The 21,152-nt window shown below is 43.0% G+C and overlaps 1 protein-coding gene across 2 annotated transcripts; it reads left to right on the top strand.

The window, feature by feature from the left end:
• The first annotated feature begins 465 nt into the window (after nucleotides 1-465).
• On the top strand, nucleotides 466-20,191 carry fech (ferrochelatase). 2 transcript variants are annotated; one of them, XM_041960809.1, is made up of 11 exons: nucleotides 466-633; nucleotides 2,250-2,340; nucleotides 5,384-5,503; nucleotides 6,201-6,349; nucleotides 6,802-6,936; nucleotides 9,081-9,187; nucleotides 9,565-9,663; nucleotides 9,991-10,098; nucleotides 12,057-12,221; nucleotides 13,537-13,596; nucleotides 15,269-20,191. In XM_041960809.1, the coding sequence occupies exons 1-11, from the start codon at nucleotides 594-596 to the stop codon at nucleotides 15,401-15,403; spliced, it is 1,209 nt and encodes a 402-aa protein (XP_041816743.1). In that variant the 5' UTR covers nucleotides 466-593; the 3' UTR covers nucleotides 15,404-20,191. The 2 variants fall into 2 exon arrangements, with proteins under 2 accessions (XP_041816743.1, XP_041816742.1); XM_041960808.1 differs by lacking the exon at nucleotides 15,269-20,191 and adding an exon at nucleotides 15,022-15,245.
• The last annotated feature ends 961 nt before the right edge of the window (nucleotides 20,192-21,152 follow it).

Raw genomic sequence — 21,152 nt, 5'->3', positions numbered from 1 at the left:
CCTCAAAGATTCACAAGTATTTTCTGTTGAATTGTAGGTTTTTCAGTTTCTTCTCTTTATTATTAAATGATATTTTATTTTTACTTGTGAAATGGCTGATTTTTTGTCGAGGTTTCTTATTTTTCTTTATTGGAACAGAGAACATATAAAAAATATTAATTACAACAGTGACATAAAATCGCAAGAATAGCCTAATTAGAAATCTAAATAACGATGACAACTTAGAAAAGGAAATCAATAATTGCATATTATAATGAATAAAGAGGTGGGTACAAAAATAAAATAAAATAAGTAGTGAATCCCCGAGATTACAGTAGATCAAAATCCTACGAAAAAATTGCATTATCTCAAGTTCGTCGTGGTTCGTAACCAGTGATTTTATTTTGAATCTATAAACCGGAAGTGTTGAAGTTATTGGCACCACTCTTGACAGGAGTCTGCACAATCAGCCGGTGGTAGCTGAAGGAATCTGGCTGACACATTAGACTGGCCAACTAGTGAGAGGAAACATTGAGCCGCGGAGAGCACGAGTATCCATCCTTCATCTCAGGAGGAACACACACTTCTATCGCCAGTGAAAACAGGATATTACCATGATGGCAGTCCGGGGCAACGCCGGTCGCTTGTTCCAATGTGAGTGTGACTGTGCAGCTAAGTTAGCCTGATGACAGCTGTACACGGGAACCGTCAAGTTTCAAGCTTTAGCTCGGAATTTAATCTCACAGCTGCTCTGTTTCTTTGGTGCAGTTTAAAGACAATTGCGGCGGCGTTGTTTGGTGTAAAGTAATGTAAACTCAATAACACGCCGCTGACATTGGAATCGTTTGGTAAGCGAACGGTCAGCTAGCATGTATGTGGACGTTTAACTTCCTGTCAGGGCTTTCACAATATAACCCTCGCTGTAGCATTAACGCGCAATACCTTGTATTGTTGACTTTTATGACACTCGCATTTCCTTCTGAGTACTTAAACAAATCAGACATTGTTTTCCTTGACCATGTTTGCCATTTGGTATATTCGGCATCTTAATATTTGCTGAAAGGTGACCGTTCATTTGCTTTTACTTTGCAGACCAATGGCGGTGCTTCCGTAACTCGCATGCCGCTAACCACCGTTGTTTTGACGCAGCCCAGCATTACTGCAGGTTACAGTTTAATGTTAATGTTACATAATGGACTTATCCTGTACTTGTGCTGCATTTAGTAACAGCCACGGGATCCTTAAATACAACAGACAGCCGTCAACGGTCCATGTTTCTACGGCGAGTAAGAAGCGAGGAAACATTCACATGGAGTTACACAACTGCAGCGCTTTGAACTTGCATAATCGCAGTAGGCCTCCTGGTGGCCCTTCAGGGTACTGCAGCCGGGATTGTGAAAGTAAAGATGCACATGCACCGTGGCAGATGTAATAGACTCCTTATGGACAAAGATAGGAAGATGCTGGTTTCTGTGTGTCCTCTGCAGCTTGTTGCATGTTTGTCTTATTTCACACACTGTTTGTGAGCGCAGAGGTGCTAATTTAAAGTGCCGCCGAGGGACACTTACTGTGACCTCATACAAGAGGTCTTTATGGAGCCAGTGACACATAGTTTCACTGTAGTTCCTTATAAACTCATGTTTATCGACCAGATAATGTTCAAAAATAAAAGTTCTGTTATTCTGAGAATTTAATATAATTGTGGTGGACATTCCAAAGTTTCCAGATATACCAAATGTACCAGGATGAATCTTGGCATAAAGTGATACCAAGAATGTTTTCCTTTGATGAAATAGTGCAGGGTGTTTATGAAGAATAAGCTATACTTAAATCAGTATGCACAAAAAAAAACCTCATGTCTATATGAAATTCCATGGCAATCCACCCAATAGTTGTTGAGATATTGGGTTTGGGTATTTCACTCTACAGAAACATCACTAAGCTTCAGTGAATACTCATACGTGATGGCACATGATGGTGTCTTTGAGGACTCCTTCATTTGCCTTAAACAAAGTGGAGTGAAACTTAAGAGAAAGTCAAGACATCAAGAGGTTAAACAAAATCAGACGTACTCTCCGCAGAACACGTTATGGCATTAATAACAACAAATATTCAGAACCTGTTTGGACTGACTGACAGTTTTGGAGGAAGGAGATGAATTTTAGGTGGTGAAAAACAGCGTGTGTGGCCAGTGATATTAATCACCCAGACAAATACAATGTGTTTGAGTTGTGGATGCACGGATAACCTGTTTTCTGTCTCGGCTTTAGTTGCCAGGAGCAGCGTCAGTCTGAATGCAAGGAGACGCTCCACTGCTGCTGCTTTAGCCCAGACAGCGACTCTAGAAACACAGGAGAACAGGTGACACACACACACACACACACACACACACACAAACTGTCTAGCAATATACTATGGCAGTTTTATACTAAGTGAATTTAAATACTGTAGCATTAGTGTTACAGCAAATCCAAAGTCTAATAATAATAATAATAATAATAATAATAATAATAATATTGTGTCATAACACACTTGCAAAGGTGACTTTTGATTAAAGTTTGAAAGCAGCATTGTTTTACGCCCATGTTTGCTAGCATCACGTTTTCTTCTTCACTGCCTTTGCTGTGTTTCTTGGCACATGACTGCCCCTATTGATCAGACCATTGGCAGGAATGTGTATTGCGGTCTTGTGCATGACACAAACAAAATGGGGACCCAGTCAGAGGAAAATTTCTCCGCTACTAGAGGTCAAAACCTCCACATGTTCACTTGTAACACCCTAGTTTATCTTGAACACACCCCCTTGACTAATTAAAAGCACCTGACAGGCATCCTCATTTAGAGTAAGAGATAAAAGGCTAAGAACAAGTGAGAAAAGCAGTAGAAATGTTTAAAAGTAAGAGAGATGTAAGTAAGATGTAAGAGATGAGTGATGAAAGCAGTTGAACTGTTAATCGAAGAGAGATGAAAGCAGTCGATGTGTGACCACTGAAAGGTAACGAGGAGCCAGCAGGTGGATAATTGAACTGAACTGAAACAGTCTGAAGATGGTGGTGGTGATGGGGAGGTGGTGGACTGTTCAGTAGTTGGTCTGATTGACACAATGATGATGGGAGAATTTGTGAACGAGAGGACTTGTGATAGCATGCGAAGATTGAAGTGGCTGAGATGCTTTGAACATGAAGGCAGAAATGAATCAATAGAGATAAGAAAGCAAAACGAAGCTAAAGTCATCGTACACTTCATGACATGAGTGCTTCATTTGTCTCTCTGCAGAGTTTTTTAGATTAAGAACACAGATTGTGGACTCATACTGTGATCCCATACAGCCTCAGAACGTTTGCATATTCATCCTCAGCTGACTGTTGGCTGGTTTCCTCTTCCACCGAGCATCTCATTAACTCTTTGATTTCCATATTTTTTACAGTTGTTCGTAAAATAAAAGCAATATTTCTGAAATTTTGGCAAAGTTCAAATGCTACTAGCAGGTGTTGCCATTGAACAGTGATTTGCGAACCAGACGAAATTCTCATAAATTCTCGGACGTCCCGCAAGATTTCATTTCGAGGAAGATGGCCGAAAGTGTTCCGCGTGTTCTCTTTCAATCTCCTTGTAACATTCAGCATTTCGTTGCTGTTTGCTATCCAAGATAGCTGTGACATTTTTGTCATGAATGACTGTTAATAATAGCTCCGCCTCCTCCTCTGTCCACACATACTGCGCCATCTTTCTCGAAATGAACCGCTCGCTTGACCCCTTGCGTCATGTCCGCTGACCTCGGTGACGTGTAAAAGCGAAAAAAGTGTTTCCATTACACTTTTGTGAAACACTTTTATATCGACAAGTCTGAAAAACCACCTCATGAGAGCGTAAAAATGTTTTAGCGATATTTGAGAGGATTTTCGAAATATAGGTGTTTCCATTACCATTTTTTTATTGTAATATTTAGGATTTGCGCATTGATTCATAATGAAGTTTAAAAAACCTAAAAATGATGACAACTATCCATCAAGAGTTTGAAGACCCCAATCCGAATCGTCTTTTTACTTTTTCTTACTGTTAAAAAACTCAGTGATTGAATAAACAATGTTAGGAAACATAAAGTCACAGCAAATCCTCAAATTTCAGAAGCTGCAGCCAGCTGATATTTGAAGTTGATGAATTACTCACAGTCAGCTTTCAATTGAGAAGTGTTTCAGGTCAAACATTGTTGACTCTGTATGACAGATGCCAGTTCCTCCTGAATCTTTTGGTTTTTATTAGAAATGAAACAGTGTACCCTCGCCAGCTGTCTGTAGCTGACCGCTGCTTTCTCAGGTTCCCTCTCATCTCTGTCCTCATGGCCCTTTGGCTCCTATCTGTCCTTTGAAGATGACAGCCAAACAATCATTCCGAATGAGTCGGCGGATTCTTCAAAGGTCGTCCCAGGCGCTCAAAGTGTATGAAGAAGAAGGCAGAGCTGTGCATCTGTGAGTCTCACAGTGGATCTGAGCACAGTGCTGGTGGAGTGTACGGTTGAAAGCACTGCAGCACCCATGAGATCTTACTGACAGGCTGATGTTAGCAGCTGGTGCTAAAGTGGGCTTGAAAGGCCGACAGGGCGAGCCAACATTATCTGCATAAGCTAGAGATATTTCGCGGCGTTTTTCCATGTCATGAAATACCAATGTCAATGCCAATGTCTTGTTGGACACGCAAACTCCACCAGTGTTCATTTGTCCTTGCAGCTCATCCAATTCAGCATGTTTGTAGCTGTAACTGCTCTTGAGATTGGCCTTTTTCTAAATTACAAGTAGAAATGGGTAAATTGCGTCTCTGCAGGACAAAACAAATGGTTAGCCGGGCCCACAGGTGGCAGTGATTCTCATTGCCCTGCGTGCTTTTCCTTCTAAAACCTTTTGATTAAAATGAAAAAAGAGAACATTAGCTACTGAGCTAAATTAAATTTTACAAGGTGCCATAAGAAGCTAACACTCGATGCGAGTTAATGCTAATGTCACAGCCCGGTTGAAAAGGCTAACATTAGTTGCTTGATTGAGTTGCGTTCATTTCACTCAACAGGATTTTGACAGGACAAGCGAACTTTAGCTTCCTTTAGCAGGACCATGTGTCCGTGTTTTCAAGCTGAGCTGAACCGGCTGGAAGCTCAACACAGAAACCAATATCAATAAACTTTGTAGAAATAGCAATATTTTACAACCTGTGTTTTAGCATTAGCATAATAAACATACAATACATACACCATCATACATCAATACTTCAAAATCAATATACTGTGAGATTTGATCGTAGAAAGACCCATTAATTAACTGTTGTTAATAATCAATGAGCTCAACCCGTTTTTGTGGGGAGTCAAGGGAACGTTTGATATGAATTATTGATTGTGAGTCTCTTGTGCCTGCAGGAAGCCTAAGACAGGCATCTTGATGCTGAACATGGGAGGACCCGAGAAACTAGAAGATGTTCACGGCTTCCTGCTGCGGCTCTTCATGGACACAGACCTGATGAAACTCCCTGTGCAGAAGTACGCACGCACACGCACACGCACGCACACACACACACACACACAGTCAGCTATATTGTCTTTCTGAGTGAAAGCAGGTTTTTTCCAGCTGAAAATAACATTGCATATGCAGTCTGGAAAGCACAGCTGATAGCTTTTACAAATTATAGGGTATGCACACACACACGCAAACACACACACACAAACAAGCAAATGGGGAAGGTTTGTTGTGTCACGGCGCTCTGCTGCATCTCTGTCTGTTTCATAATAAGTGACGATGAACCCACAAAGCGTTTCTTGTTACTGTCGAGAAGAAAAAAAACGCCGCTCTTCATTTCTACACACATTATGAACAGTACGGATCCTTGTGAAGCCGTTGTTCCCAGGCCAAAAGGCTTGTGACTCCACTAAATGAAGCAGCCTTTTCTTGTGACCCACCATCACAGATTATGAGAGCAGGTCAGCCAAAGCACGAGTTTTGTTTTTTTCCCATCTCAAATTCGATTCTGATGATGAAACTTTGGGAAATAATGCCTCTCAGTGTTTTGTTTTCACTTTCTCAAAATGATGCCAGTCTAAGTGCAGCTACATGTCAATATGTCTTGTGGTGTTTTATCGATATATTAATCTACTGTTAGTTTATAATGTGCTGTAATGTCATCTACGAGTGCTGTAGGTGCACCGTTCAATCTGCCGTTCATCTGTCATTACTCCGCAGCAAGCTCGGCCCGTTCATCGCTAAGCGCCGCACGCCAAAGATCCAGGAGCAGTACAGTAAGATCGGAGGGGGCTCGCCCATCAAACACTGGACCTCCATGCAGGGGGAGGGCATGGTGAAGCTGCTGGACGAGATGAGTCCTGAGACAGGTGAGACGGTGCTCGAGCGGATCATCCTGCCCGTCAGAGCTCTCACTCCTCCTGAAATCATGCAGCTCAAAGGGAGAGTCTGAGTGTGTCATAGCGTCCAGCGTTAACGTCATGTGTTTCCTACTGGTGAAGCCACTTGTTAGCAGTGAAGCGTGTGTGTGAAGTGTAGATAGTGAAACAGTGGAGGAGTGTCCCTTCACACGCCTACACACACCTCACTGATAACAAGCAGCGGGCTGGAAACTGATCATATCGAGTGGTACACAAACATGGTTGAGAGGAGGAGCACCACTTTAATAAGATCTGGGTCAATAAAACCCTTCACTGTCTTAATGTGATCATTCAGTCATTTCAGTTCATAAATGCCAGATTGCAGAAGCAAGGGTCACACTGTTAATGACCAGTGAGGTTATTTCACATGGTTGCCAGTTACTGACTCTGCCTCTTTTCAGCTCCTCACAAGTTCTACATCGGTTTCCGGTACGTTCAGCCGCTGACGGAAGATGCTATCGAGGAGATGGAGAAAGATGGAGTTGAACGAGCTGTGGCCTTCACACAGTATCCTCAGTACAGCTGCTCCACCACAGGTGACTGTCACACGCAGCACAGATACAGGAAAGTCAATAAAGGATTACCTAAGATAACAATTATCCTCAGTACAGCAGCTTTACAGAGGCAATAATGCTCACTGCGTTCACTAAGGCTGTTCAGGAGTAAGTAACACTGTGTCCAAACATCTTGAAATAATTGAAAAAGAAAAAAAGATTTAAAGGAAAATTTGCCAAAGATAAAAGAGACGTTGTGGTCGTTAGTGTCACCACACCCAGAGTGCTGTCCACCCTGTCACCGTCTGCTGTCAGCAAATATCAGCAAAGTGAACGAGTCTGCAGGGCTGGTCCCTCAGTGTCCTGCTGGAAGAGAGAGGAGAGAAGCAAGCAAAGGCTGAAACCCATATCTCAGGGTTTTCTAGTGATCTGAACAGGTCTGCTGTGCTCGTTGCCAGCTGTTCAGCCGGTTCCACCAGCCTTTACAGGTGGGATTAAGGAAGAGGATGTTGTCTTCCTACATATCTAGTTAGCCACTTTGCTACATTTATGAAAAATGAAAACAGAGAAATGGGCACAAAGTGCTGTAGAGGTAGTGGCCATTTAGTGGAAGGTTGTCGTGAGTATATCAACCATTATCTACGCAAAGCAGCCGAACCTGCACATGTTTAGCATGAATTGGCCTTGTCGGTACCATTCAGAGCAGTTTTATTTCAGCCTGGTGTCCGACCTGCACAGCTGTGCTGACTGCTTGTTTTTCATTTCCTCTTGGGACTGATGAGCCTGTTTGTCTTGTCAACTTGAAAAAGCTCCTTGTTCCCTTTGTTTTCCTGACCCTGTGACTCGCTGCTCTGATTACGCCACGTGCGAAGCCGACACGAGACGTGACAGCTTAGTTAATCACCTGCTGAGCTGATCAGACAGATCCTGACACATCTCAGCACACTGGGTATCTCCTCTCTGGCCTTTGCTGTGCGACGCAGCACTGCTGCTTGTCATTTAGTCATTTCTTCAGATATTAGTGGCAGCACTCTTTATTAAAACACAGCTCGTTAAACAGCACTTTTCACTGTTGTGGTATTTCCTTCACAAATACCATCTGGGTGTGAAAAACACATTTCCCAAGTCACTTTTCCAGTGCAGATCGCCACTGGCTGTCCTCTTTGTTTGGGTTACGAATTAGAGTCTCCAGTTGGAAAACGTCTTACAGATCTGTCTTGTCATGCAGCAGCTACAAATTTGTCTTTGAGGTTTCTGGAAGTGCTTTGAGGACAGCTGTCGTTTAATGACCATCTTACAACCATACAATGACTAGAATGAAAGACTAGAAAAGAGAGGCACAGATTGGGGCTGTCTGGCAGGTCGACAATTGGAATCAACCATAGATTTGTACTAAAAGAAATGTTCATGAAGGTGTAGAAAAATTGCAAAACCATATCAAATCACATAACACTGTTGACCAGTTACAGTCTGCTGTGTTTTAGTTAAAGGTGGGACCGGACCGCCGCACTTCAGCGCTAAAAACGTCACGTGGCATCAGATAGAGTAAGTTAGTTACATCTTACTTAGCTCACAATTGTAGTTCCCAAGGTCTAAACACACAGCTTGGAGGCTGAATCAATACAGAAAGCAAACTGAAGTTGTGGGGAAATGTGTACGTGTTTTGTTAGCCTGCCTGCACACACCACAGCTATTATATTCAAATAATGGCGCTTCATGTTGCCTGAAGGGGCCATTTTACTGCGCGAGCATGACAAAGTGGTTTTATTTGGAGTTTTCTTTAAATCCACAACAGGAAATGGTTTGAAAATCTAAGATCCCTGTTTTTCTTGGTGGTCAGAGGTCATTACTTTGGGGTTGTGCCATCACCATTGCCACTCATCAACATAATAGTAGTCACTGAAGACTGATCGCACATTATATTGAAACCCTACAGGTTCAATCAACCAATGTAATCCATCTGCAGAACTTCTCCTTCTGATCTGTTATTTTTTTACGTTTGGAAAGGATGCTCCTTCCTTTTTATGCAGCGAATACCCCCTTTAACAGCTTAAACACTCTCGCCTACGAGCAAGGCACCTCGCCTCCTACCCTCCAGTGGAGCTGCTCAGGGCTCGACGGAGGGCCGTGCTTGTTGTGTGATGCAACACATCTATAATACTGATATGTGTTTGTTGTGTGAACAGGCAGCAGTCTGAACACCATCTACCGTTACTACAGAAACAGAGGCGAAAGGCCAAAAATGAGCTGGAGTGTCATTGACCGCTGGCCCACACACCCTCTGCTGGTGGAGGTTAGACACACACACACACACACACACACACACACACACACACACACACACATTTACACACAGTTAACCAAAGTGCTCATCAGCCTCCTCCTTCTTTTAGAGAGAAGAACAAAAAAAACAAATACTGGAAAAAAATTGACCAGGGCGAGATGTTGTCATAGCAACTAATGAGCTGAAAGTAGCCGTGGTTGGTAGTCATAGCAACTAACAAGCATGACTGTATTTTTAGATCTCAACATGTTGCAGTGCAACTTTTTTTTAGCACTAGAAAAATGTCATTTTGGCATCTCAGTAAAACAGAAAATTAGAAAACAACATGTCTGTGTGTGTGTGCGCACGTGCATGTGTGTATTTGTGCGTGCGTGCTGTGTGTGTAGTGTTTTGCAGAACACATCAATAACGAGCTGCAGAAGTTTCCAGAGGAGAAGCGAGACGACGTTGTCATTCTGTTCTCAGCACACTCGCTCCCTATGGCTGTAAGTACCATGAAGTACTAGCACTGGTACTTATTTGATAATACTAATACTCCTGCTGCGACTGCCAGATGCTGGTGGTCCTGTTGGTACACATTCTACTAATACAGCTAGGTGTGGTCTTCACAAATGTTGCCCCTGCCTCTCATTCACTTTGATTAAAGCCTGTTTTGACTAATGAATTCCAGAATGGCTTTCCTGCATCAGTGGAAGGTCCTAGTTCACCTTCTATTCTTGATATTAGTAAGATAAGATAAGATCAGATAGACTTTATGAATTATTATTAGTATTATTACTACTGAGTGTGCTGCTGCTGTGTACTGTGTGCAGGTTGTAAACAGAGGCGACCCATATCCTCAAGAAGTGGGAGCCACAGTTCAGAGAGTCATGGAGAGACTGGGACACTGTAACCCTTACAGGCTGGTGTGGCAGTCCAGGGTGAGCACACACACACTCACACACACACACAGACAATTGTGTTTCCGTCACTTCAGAGTACTTTAGAGACACTTACCCTAACCATAGCCAAAACCATGACCTGCCTAACCCTAATGCTTACTCTAACCTTAACAAATTAGTCTTCACCCTAAAATTGAATGTGTTTTGTCCCTCATAAGAAAGACCAGTTGCCACTTAGTGACTGTTAAAAATGTATGTCCCCGTAATATAAGTAATATATGTCCTCACACACACACACACACACACACACACACACACAATAAGTGAAGTTGTTCCAAAGTGTCAGTTTGTCTGGAATGATTCATAGAGATGAAGGAAAACCTGTTGTGAAACTCAGTGATAGCAAATGGCTGTATCTGTGTGTGATTTGGCCTTCATGATGGACATTACCAAGAACCTCTCAGAGCTGAACGTCAAGCTCCCGCAGCTTCTCAGCACTCGGCTGTAATTAAAGTTGTGGTAAATGCAACCGAAAAGAGGAAACGCTGAGCATTTAGAACAAAAAGCTGCTATGACATCCGAACATGCTGCTGAGTGTGAAAACTCCTTCAGGCATTTAGTGAGAGGCTTCATGATATGAAAAGTAAACAAAAGGAACTGAGCATATTTGCTAAACTTATATGTAAAGCAGAATCAATGTGTCTGACATCCTACAACACGAAATCATTGAGCTGCAAAACAGCGACCTTCTACTGGGAGCAGTAGTAGGTCATTGCTTTGTAATTCCTTGCAATAGTAGCATCATGTCTATCATCTGACACCAGACGCCTCATTAAAGAGAAGTAGTTCCAGCTGTAGATGTTCTAAAAATGGCCACCTCTGCTCAAGTATTTGTTTGCTGAAACTGAACAGTAGTGATACAGACAACCAGCAGTATAACAGCCCGTTTCTCATGCGAGCATTAATGCTGCATCTGTCCTTACTGGTTCTTACTGGAACTTACTGGCACCGCTATCGTGGTGGAGTGGTTGAGCTGAAACTCTATAAAACTGTAAAACTCCAAAAGATGATTCCAGTGCTAATTGTCTGACCTCATCACTGTGAGTGACCTCTTTCACATTGTCATATTGTTTTAACATTGTCGTTTGATACACTGTTCTTCTAACTATTTATTAGAACCCCTTTAAGAACTATTTTTACTTTTGTTCCTAATTCTGAGAGTCGTCTCTGTACAGTTTGCTATTTATCAGACCTGGGCATGTTTCAGTGTCAGTCTGACAGAGTTGGTCACCACAAGAGGGAGCCACTCGTCCGTCTTATACTGCAGCTGCATTACAGCAGAAAACCTCCCAGCTCTTAGTGCGCAGGTCAGTGTGGCCGACGCTTTACGAAACTCCCACATGGGATGAATTGTACAGCTGTTCACAAAAGAAGAGGACTGAGAAATGTTGCCGACTTTCTGTAGAGCAGAAAGTAAACCAGCCATGTGTGGAAATGCTCACAGTGTTGAAAACCTACACAATGTTGGACGTAACACAAGATACATAACTGGAATTCCTGTGTGAATAATTGTGAGATTATAGCATCTGTCAGTTTGTAATTAAAGCAAACATTTTGTTTGTTGAAGAATTTGACAATTCCAGTGAAATGAATTTATCGGGCAGTTATATTAAATTAAGGTGGGATTTCTAAGAATACCTTGAAAAAGACTACAAACTAGCACCCCAGTTGCATCTGTAGTGTGAAAGTACTGGACAGAACAAGCAACATTAAGATGCTCTTAGAGCCTTACCTTCAGTGGAGCTCAAATTGTAAAGTTTGTCCTGAAGGTGGCGGCAGAGAGAAGGTCACGAGGTCATGTGGTCTTTAATCCATGAACATCCACAGGCGTTATCATCGAAATCTGAGCGGTCTGTATCACAGGGATGAAGCAGATGGATGAGCTGTGACTCCCACCTCGCTGCAATGAAACTGTTGTCATGTCCTGTGTCCTTCAGGTGGGGCCCATGCCGTGGCTCGGCCCCCAGACGGACGAGGTCATTAAAGGTCTGTGTGAACGAGGGAAGAAGAACATCCTGCTGGTGCCCATCGCCTTCACCTCCGACCACATAGAGACTTTACACGAGCTAGACATCGAGTATGGACAGGTGCTGGGGGAGGAGGTAAGGAGGAGAAAAAACCCCACGTTCCCTTTCCCAGCAGCTCCAGGCTGCTCAGTCAGCTCAGTTTAGAGTACAGAGCATCACATGATGGTCTTGAGGTAAAGAGAGGCTGAATATTACCTTAAATGTTCCAGTTTGTTGGGTGGAGGACCATAACAGTGTTTAGAGATTGTGCTTATTTGATCATTTTCCAAATTGTCCATTAGCTTTTAGATTAAATTTCTTTCTTTCCCTGAAGGCATCAGTTTTTCAGTTCATCGTTATGTAAATTTCAAGAGAAGCAGAAGAGAAGTAAAAAACATCTGCCATAATTTAAGGTACTTTAAAGTCTCAAGTACAGTCTGTTATTCAACTAACAGCTGGGAGCAAACATGGACAAATGAACGTCTGGAAGTGTTCATATGAAACATGAAGTTATGGCCGTCACTGAGAGCAGCTTAGCAATGATCAGAGAATGATCGAGAACAGTCTTTGAGTTAGAAAGTGAAATTTAGAGCAGGAAAGTGGACTCAGTTGTGTCCCAGTCGATAATGTAAAACTCAGATTTTGGAGCGACCCTGAATGCACCAACAGGGAGAGTTTTGAAAGCAGTCGTCATTTTCAAGTGTTGCTCAGACATCGGTCAGAAACAACCAGTCCTGTTCTGTGCTCATTCCTATCTGGACCAAGTCGTGGCGGTTTAACCTGAGACTTGATGTAGAGGTTCGGTTAACAGAAGTGTGTGTGTCAGGTGTGTGAGCTGCAGCTGTGTGTCCTGTGTCCTCTGTCTGTGTAACGGCACCAGTGAGGTGACCACCAATCAATGTGACTGGTGCCACAGAGACACACACAGCTGTTTGTACATCTACACTTGTGAGAACCCTGACGCAATTCATTCCCAAACCCCTGACCATTACCCAATAGCACCTCTCTGTCCAAACATGTCCTCTCTGTCCAAACATGTCCTCAAGTGTCCTCACCCTCAAGGTCTTAAACTTGAACTGGTCCTCACAAAGATAGAGGTGCCAAGTGACACATGCACATGCTGTCTGAACCATTTCAGTGTGTCCACAGTCAAGAGGAGTTTCACTCCAAAAACTCGTTCAGGATAATTGGAAACTCAGGACAAAACGCTTTTGCTTCTCGAGGTCCTGGACCGCGGAAAATCACTTCTCCACATCATTATCTTCAATGCTGAAATTCATTTAATATGATTTTTGTCTCTGGGCTGCCATTTACACCTAACCTGTTTGATTTGATACGCTGTGGTGCATTTGCATGTTGGCTTCATTAGTATAAACACGTGTGACAGCTTTCTCTTCCTCTCTGTCCTCAGTGTGGCGTGGAAAACATCAGGAGAGCAGAGTCGTTGAATGGGAACCCTCTCTTTATTAAGGTACATTTCACACACACTGTGCTGATTCATGTCTGCAAACATTTTGAAGGGCAAAGCAAATCAAAAGAAATGCATGTAGGATTGAAAAAGGAAGAAATGAAAAAGGAGGGAAGACTGTAGGACAGCAGGCAGGACTCTAATAATAGAAAAGTAGACAGCAGCAGAAGGTTCTGTGAAGTAAGTGAACTCCAGGCAGGAGATGGTCAATATTTGGATTCCGTCCTTCCTTCCTTCGTTCCTTCCCTCTTTCTCTCCTTTGTCTCCTTTCTTCCTTCCATCTCACCTCCTTCCTTCCCTTCATCCTCAACCCCGCAACCTTTCTCACAACAGGCAACTCCTCCAGCTGTAACAGCTGTGTGTGTGTGTGTGTGTGTGCGTGTGTGTGTGCGTGTGTGTGTGCGTGTGTGTGCGTGTATGTGCGTGTGTGTGTGCGCAGGGTTTATTAAAGGAAGGGGGCAGATCAATGGGAACCTTTAGAGCTGACTACAGTAGAACTGAACCGCCCGGCTGGCTGGCTGGTCAAACCCGCCGCGCTCAGAGACTCCTCGCCAAGTCTCTGAGTGTGTGTGTGTTTGAGTGTACAAATCAATATCCAGAGGATGATTAGTTGGTAGTTACTGAAGGATGGTTTCCTTGGTGTAGTTTTAGTTTCTCAGTGAACTGCATCAGTCTGCTGCCGTCTGCAAGCAGCAGCTGCTGGAAAATAAAGAAAATGCATTCATCAGAAGTTTTACTTCAGAGCTGGCTGCTGTTCAGCTTACTTATATCACTCTTCATTTAGACATTCTTACCTTTGAGTTATTACTGTCATCCTCTCAGATTATTCATCTGCCGTTTCTCTCTGGCGCAACACAAGCATGTTGTGTTAAACATACATGTTTAAAAAAAAAACAGCAAACCTCAAGTTGTGCACATGCTGTTCTTTCAAAGAAATATTCAAATAAAAGTTGTAATCAAATAATCTGCATGACCAGCACAAACAAATGCAGGAATCTCTCTGATGAAGGTCAGGTAAAAAACTGTGAGGGGTGGTCAAATTGCCTGTGCTCTAATAGCTCAAGAAGGTCAATACCACTCATGGTTTTAGGTCAGTTGAAGCAGCCAGCACCTGGTATAGCTTAGCATAAAGCCTGAAACAGCTAGCCCAGCTCTGGTCAATGGTAAAATAATTCTGCCAAACAGCACATTTAAAACTAATTAATGAACAGGTTATGACATGTTTGTTTAGTTTAACTTCAAAAAAACGTAAGTGTAAAAATGACACATTCCTGAAGCTTACACTGGTTGCCAATGCTAAGCTAAGCTAACCATATCCTGGCAAACTCATGAGTTAGCTGAGAAGATTGACAAAGAAGCATATTTCCCAAAATGTCAAACTATTCCTTTAACACAGGTACTGTTTCTGTTCACCTGTTATTTCCACAGGCATCACCTTGGCATTTTTCTGAGAGCTGTGAAATTTGTGCAAAGAAAACCCAACACTTCCTTCAGATATTTCAAATTAAAAGCCTCCCAGGAAACCAAGGACTGTGCACACTGAGCCAGTGGAAGGCTTTGAACATGTAACTCCAGGCTTTAAGCTGAAGGGATGAGTTAACCTTTTGTCTGACAGAAACACATCAAGGTGTTCACAGAGCCATTAATGAATGTGTATGTCCTTCATCCTGTCCAGACTCTGGCAGACCTGGTCCAGTCCCACCTGAAGTCCAACAAGCCCTGTTCCCGCCAGCTGACCCTCCGCTGCCCGCTGTGCACCAACCCCACCTGTGGAGAGGCCAAGGCCTTCTTCGCCAGCCAGACACTCTGATAGAAACCTACTCTGTGCCCTCCCTGCAGCAGTGCCCCTGAAGAAACTTAGGCCTTCTTCAATAAACAGAACACACACACACACACACACACACACACACAAACACACACTGTCCCTCCAGCAGGAGTGTCTGTTACACAGAGAGCATAACGTGAAGAACTGGCCAAATGGTCTCTGTGAACACATTTTGAGGCATGTTTTACCGTACCTGCGTGTTGGACACGAGGAGTTTGACCACTGCAGTGCTTTACTTTATGGGGAAAACACACTGAAAGGCAGAAAATGTTCAACACTCAATCACTAATTTGCATTTTGTAAGTCATACTTTAATATTCAGAGTAATGGGCTATGTTAAGCTTTAGATACACAAACAAAACAATTGATTTCAGATTGTGTAAACAGTATGAATAAAACAAAGTGCTGATCAAATTTAGAGTGAACCTGCTGGCACCCGTATCTGATGTTAATCTCAGATTTTTTCAACGTTCTTGATTTGGTAAATATTCCCTAACAGACAAACCACACCGATTGAAACGACCGCCTCTGTCAGGGTTTGCAAATTCCATTTGGTCAAACTCTGTGCAGGTGAAAGAACTGACACACTGCTCACATCCCATCAGAGCTACAGGAAAATAAAACTAATGCCTTGCATTAGTTTTATTTTCTTTGTTTGTCTTATTTTATTATAGCTCCCTTGCTTACATTCCATTCACCTAGCCCCTGCAAACTCCCATCAGAGACCCCATTTCTCGCCTTGCTGGCACTAAATGATTAGCAGTCAGCCATGATGACGTCACCACACACAAGGGATCCTGTTGGTTGGCTGTTTCTCTCTCCCGCCTTCTCACCTGTTCTGTTTCACCTCTTCTCATGTCATTGGCCCAGCAGCCAGTAACCCCGTTCTGCTTTAATCCCAGCAATGTGATTGGAGGAGGTTTGTGCTCCTCAGAATGCTTCTCCCTGGTATTTGAATACCAGTGAGCGTAAGAGATTAAAAAAGAGCGATTTAGACGTTAAGAAAATGAGAATTAATTAAGGATTAATAATAGAAATTGTTGCATTAATCTTGTACCTATGCTGGTGCTGTACAGCCGTTAAAAACACATTACATGATTTCTAAAATAAACCAGAGTACAGCTGTAGTCCAGCTAAGATGAAAGTGTCTGGGCTCGGAACCTCTCGAGGTGTCATGAATTAATTTGTGATGGTTTACAAGCTAGATGACACAAAAAGACGCAAATCTGTTAACATGCTTTTGTTTTTAGTTGTGATCACTTGAGCCTTGGGCCTCCGCTGATAACAAATTAGAAACTGAAAAGGGAAAATGTAGCTGGTCACCTCTTTCCATGTGCAGCCTGAGAGTTAGTTGTGCCAGACAGATAGAAAAAAGGCTGTTTTTAGAGGAAAAGGTCAGTTAGTAGCTGACTAAAAACCAACACAATAAAATGAACAGAATTAGGAAATGTACCACTGTATTGCAGTTACAAGCAAATAATGATTGCAGATATCATATACATCAGGTGCCCTTGATGGGGAAAAACACATGGGAGTAAATTCTACTGGTTTTCAAATACAGACAGTTGTCAGTGTTCGCAATTACAACATCTGGGCCCATGAAAAGGCAGCCAACACTAGCTGCACACCCACCTTTCTATAGTTCTGGATGAAGACAGTGCTGACTGTGCAGAAGCTGCCAATAACTCAGCAGGTGTTCATATACCATGAAGCAAAAGTTTTAAAAAATCAGTGCTAGCAAGCTGCTACTTCCTGAGTGGATGACAAACAAAATAGTACGATGGGTCCTCCCGAATGTTGAATGTTGACAGCTTAAAGCGCTATGGTTTGATGGCTGATGCTGTCACCAGTCAGTAGCACCATGGGCGTTGACACGCTGTCACTCATATAGGTCAGCTGAGGCTGTTGGAAACGCCCACTCAGAGGTTACAAATATGTAAGTGCAGGCTGCGTGTTTGGATGTCTTCAAGATGAAGTCTGGTGCAACTGAGTACCCCCACCTTCCCATCATTTTATTTTTAGGTTGCAGATTGTGCAACTTCAAACCTGACAGCGTGAGTTTCCTCATAAATGTTTAGTTTTCCCTGCCAACAGCCCCGTGGTGACGTCTGTAGTTTCCTCTTTGAGTCCTCTCTTACTTTTAAGTCAATGAAAGTCATTTTGAGCCACGAGCTAATTATGTGCAGATACTACTTTTCATTATCGATTCTGATCAAATGCTTTGATTCATCATTATCCAAACAGATGTTTGCCGTCTCGTTGAGGCCTTCTGTTCCATTGTGTGAGCACACTCTACAGACCGTACAGTTTCAGTTTGAGGCGAGAAGACAAGAAGTTTTGACATTTCATTGATATTATATCACAGCTTTGTAGGTGTGATGAGAGCAGAAAATAGAGTCATGAGAAGCATAAGAGCATAAAACTACAGTGATTGTCCCTCAGTGGCGAGATGCAGTATGTGTTCCTAAAAAAAAAAACACGTAGAGAAGTAGCACAGATGTGTCATCCGTTGAGTGTAGAATTACAGTTTAATTTCAGCCTGTCTGCCTAAACTTCAATGCAGTTTATTATTTTTTCTGTCCACTCACAGCTCCCTGATCACAGCGCAGTAACTCAGTGTGAAAACTGAATTAGTCAGTAGGTTGAGTGAGAGAATGCACCATTTCCCTGTCAGGTGCTACAGCTCCACAAAATGTCCTGAAGGTCATTGTGAAGGCACCATCTGCTGTCACATTTGTTGGGATGAGGTTCCCAAATAATGTGTAAATGTCAGAATACATACACTTTTTATGGGTAGTAACTTGACCTTTGACCCCTGCCCCGGCCACCCCCCCCCCCCCCCCCCCAGTCCTTCCACTGTTTCTGACCTGTTATGCCATGATAATGTGCCTTTTACACTGGCTAACGAGAAATACTGGACTTGTGCTTTATGTAAATTTTACATGTACTCAACCAAAATGCTGACAGGAAAAACCTCCCTCAAATCTGAATTTACATGTGCCTGCTGTGATCTGGGTCATCGACAGCTCCCTCCCCATGTGGAAATCCAAACAAACAAAAAATAAATAAAAAAAAAAGCTAGCACGCTAACTAGATAGCTACGTTTAAGCCAGTTCGTGTGCAGCATGGCGGTTCATGACTCTTGTAAACTGTGGCGGGCTGCACAGCACAACTTTGCTGACAGAAAGAATATGTGCTGTGAGTAGGCTAACAGTGGGGGCAGCCATGATGGAATAATGCATGAATGCGCCAAAGTCAGAATATCAGGAGATTTTCTCGATCCTCCGGATCTGCTGTTGTGGTGCAAATACAGCGTAACACTTGCCAGCTTGTTAGCTTGCTCGCTAGATTACCAGCTAGCATGCATTGTAGTTCCCTTACTTGCTAGCTAGCTCACTATGTTGTGTAAGTCCAGGCAATCCGAAGATGATGTGACAGAAGAGAAAAGATGAAGCCAATGAAGATGGGGGCTGACGTTTTGATTTCTGAGTGTAAAGTAAGAAAAGCAGATCCTCAGACCTGTCATGTCTCTTATTTTCAGTCTGTCCGCGGAGCCGCTTGCAGACATTTGAGGCCTTTCGTGTATCACTTTGGGAGGAGCTTGTCGCTAACTCAGATCAGTCCTTTTCGAGTCACTCCAGCCAGAACACGCAATACCTACAGCTAGAAATCGGTGCTTTTGGACGTGGTTGCCGTTGATTACACACGACATGTCGCCATGTTTGAAGAGCGACGTTAAAATACAGAAAGGTGAAGTGTTTTTCTCTTCTTGCGTAGCTTCATTGGACCTCCTGCCAGCACTTGAAATGTCCAACATTACTTGTTGCTCTTGAACGTGGCACTGTGTCGTAATCACTGGTTACCGCCGACAATGCTTGCATGAATTGTACACTAGTTTCAGTTTGTACATTATTCTGCTTCCACTGTGTAATGCATCCAGCAGTGCACTTTACAACGCTATTCTGATTCAATACAAACAGCATTACTGTGTGCTCCCAGTGCTCTTCCACACTTTTGAAAGGGATAGTTTTGTTTTTGAGGAATATGGTGTTAGACCAGCGCTTGTTTTGTGTCTCTGCATGCATAATTGCAGACAGGTTGAATGGTGACATCAGCATAGTTTAGCTCAATTGTTAAAAGTCAGTGGGTTCAAGTGGCAGCTCAGCCTCAAAGCAAGTTTAAAGGACTATTTCTCTACTTTTGTGCAGAGCTGCTAGTTGATCCCACAGATATCCAGCAATTGAGCTAAGTTAAAGTAATCTCGCTGTCACATGATACCTTCAAACTGCATATTTGACAGAAAGCAGCAGTAAAATTCCTTTGAAAACTAAAATATCACTTCAGTACAGTTATCACTTGGAAAAAGTTCAATTTGTGCAGAAGTGTAAACTGGTTACGTCACAGCAGGAAGACATGCCAGTGTCTGTGATGGATGGGTTTTTCCTCTCTGTGTCCATTTTAACAACTCTGTATTTGTAATAATTTTGCTGTGTGTGTGTCTGTGTGTGTGTCTGTGTGTGTGTGTGTGTGTGCAGCTGAAAATGCATCGCGCAGAGTTTGTGTTGTACATATGACAAAGACAGCTTTGCTGCAGCTCCAGCATACTTTCTTTGTTGTCTTTTGGATTTATTTATTTTGGGGTTTTGTATGTGTCCCAGACCACACAAACTATCTGTCTCCCACTGTTTGAACTTTTTTTTTTTATATATTTAGGAGACACGGTATGAACAGTGCGATTACATGTAATGACAAGTCTTCCTTCAAACTAAAATACAATAAAGAAATACAAAAAACAACTGGTGCCTGGTGTAAGAACAGGCGTTTGTGTGGTTTCTTCATGCGAGGCCCCGGCACGCTTTGCAGTTTGGGGCTACCCCGGACGACAGCTGTTGATTGTGAGAGAAATGTGGTGAAATCTTTGGTCTGCAGTCCATCCACGACTGAGCTTTGGAAACAAAGACTGCTCGTGTGAAAGAAAGTTGAGACCAGATTCTCACAGTGTGGCTCTTGCTAGAACTCGTGTCTTAAAACCGAGCACTGACCTTTGTTTCCATCAACCCTTTCACCAGATGGAACGTTCATAATCCACAAAAACTTGGGTTATGTTCATTCATCAGGGTTGGATCTAGTTGAGGTATGGGCACAGGTGGGGCAAATTTAGCACATACCCAGTGAAATATGGCCACATCTTCCGGGTTGGCACAGAAATCTGTGAATGATGAATCCTACTGGCTCAGAGGATCCGGATCTTTCCTGCAGCACCACACTGAGGTTGAAGTTTTGAGTGAAACATCTCAACTGTTGATGGATTAGAGACATGTATGTCCTCCTTAAGAGAAACTGTGATCACTTTAGTGATCCCCTGACTTTTCCTGTAACTCCCTCCCTTCTCTGTCTCTCTTTTATTCCCTCACCTGATTCGCTGCCTCTTCCTTTTACCTCTCCTCCTCTCCCTCCTCCTGCATCTCTTTTTTCCCTACCCTATCAGCATCTTCTCTCTTTTCTCCATCCTTTCCAATCTTCTGTCCTCCTCCTTCCTCTCACCCATCTTTCCACACCCCCGTCCTCACCGCCATTTTTCCTCCTTTTCCAATCTTTTCCTCATCTTCCAGCTCCGTCCCCCCTACCCTCCACACCTTCCCATTCATTCCTATCTCGTTCTCTCCCCCTCCACCTTTCCGCCACCCCCCCTCCATCTCTTTTTTTTCCCCAGCAGTCCCCTGCGGTGTTGCAA

Source organism: Chelmon rostratus, chromosome 19 (genome assembly GCF_017976325.1).
Source record: "Chelmon rostratus isolate fCheRos1 chromosome 19, fCheRos1.pri, whole genome shotgun sequence".
Taxonomy (NCBI): Eukaryota; Metazoa; Chordata; class Actinopteri; order Chaetodontiformes; family Chaetodontidae; genus Chelmon; species Chelmon rostratus.
Note: the sequence above shows the minus strand (reverse complement) of the source record. Positions and strands in the feature narration are given on the sequence as shown.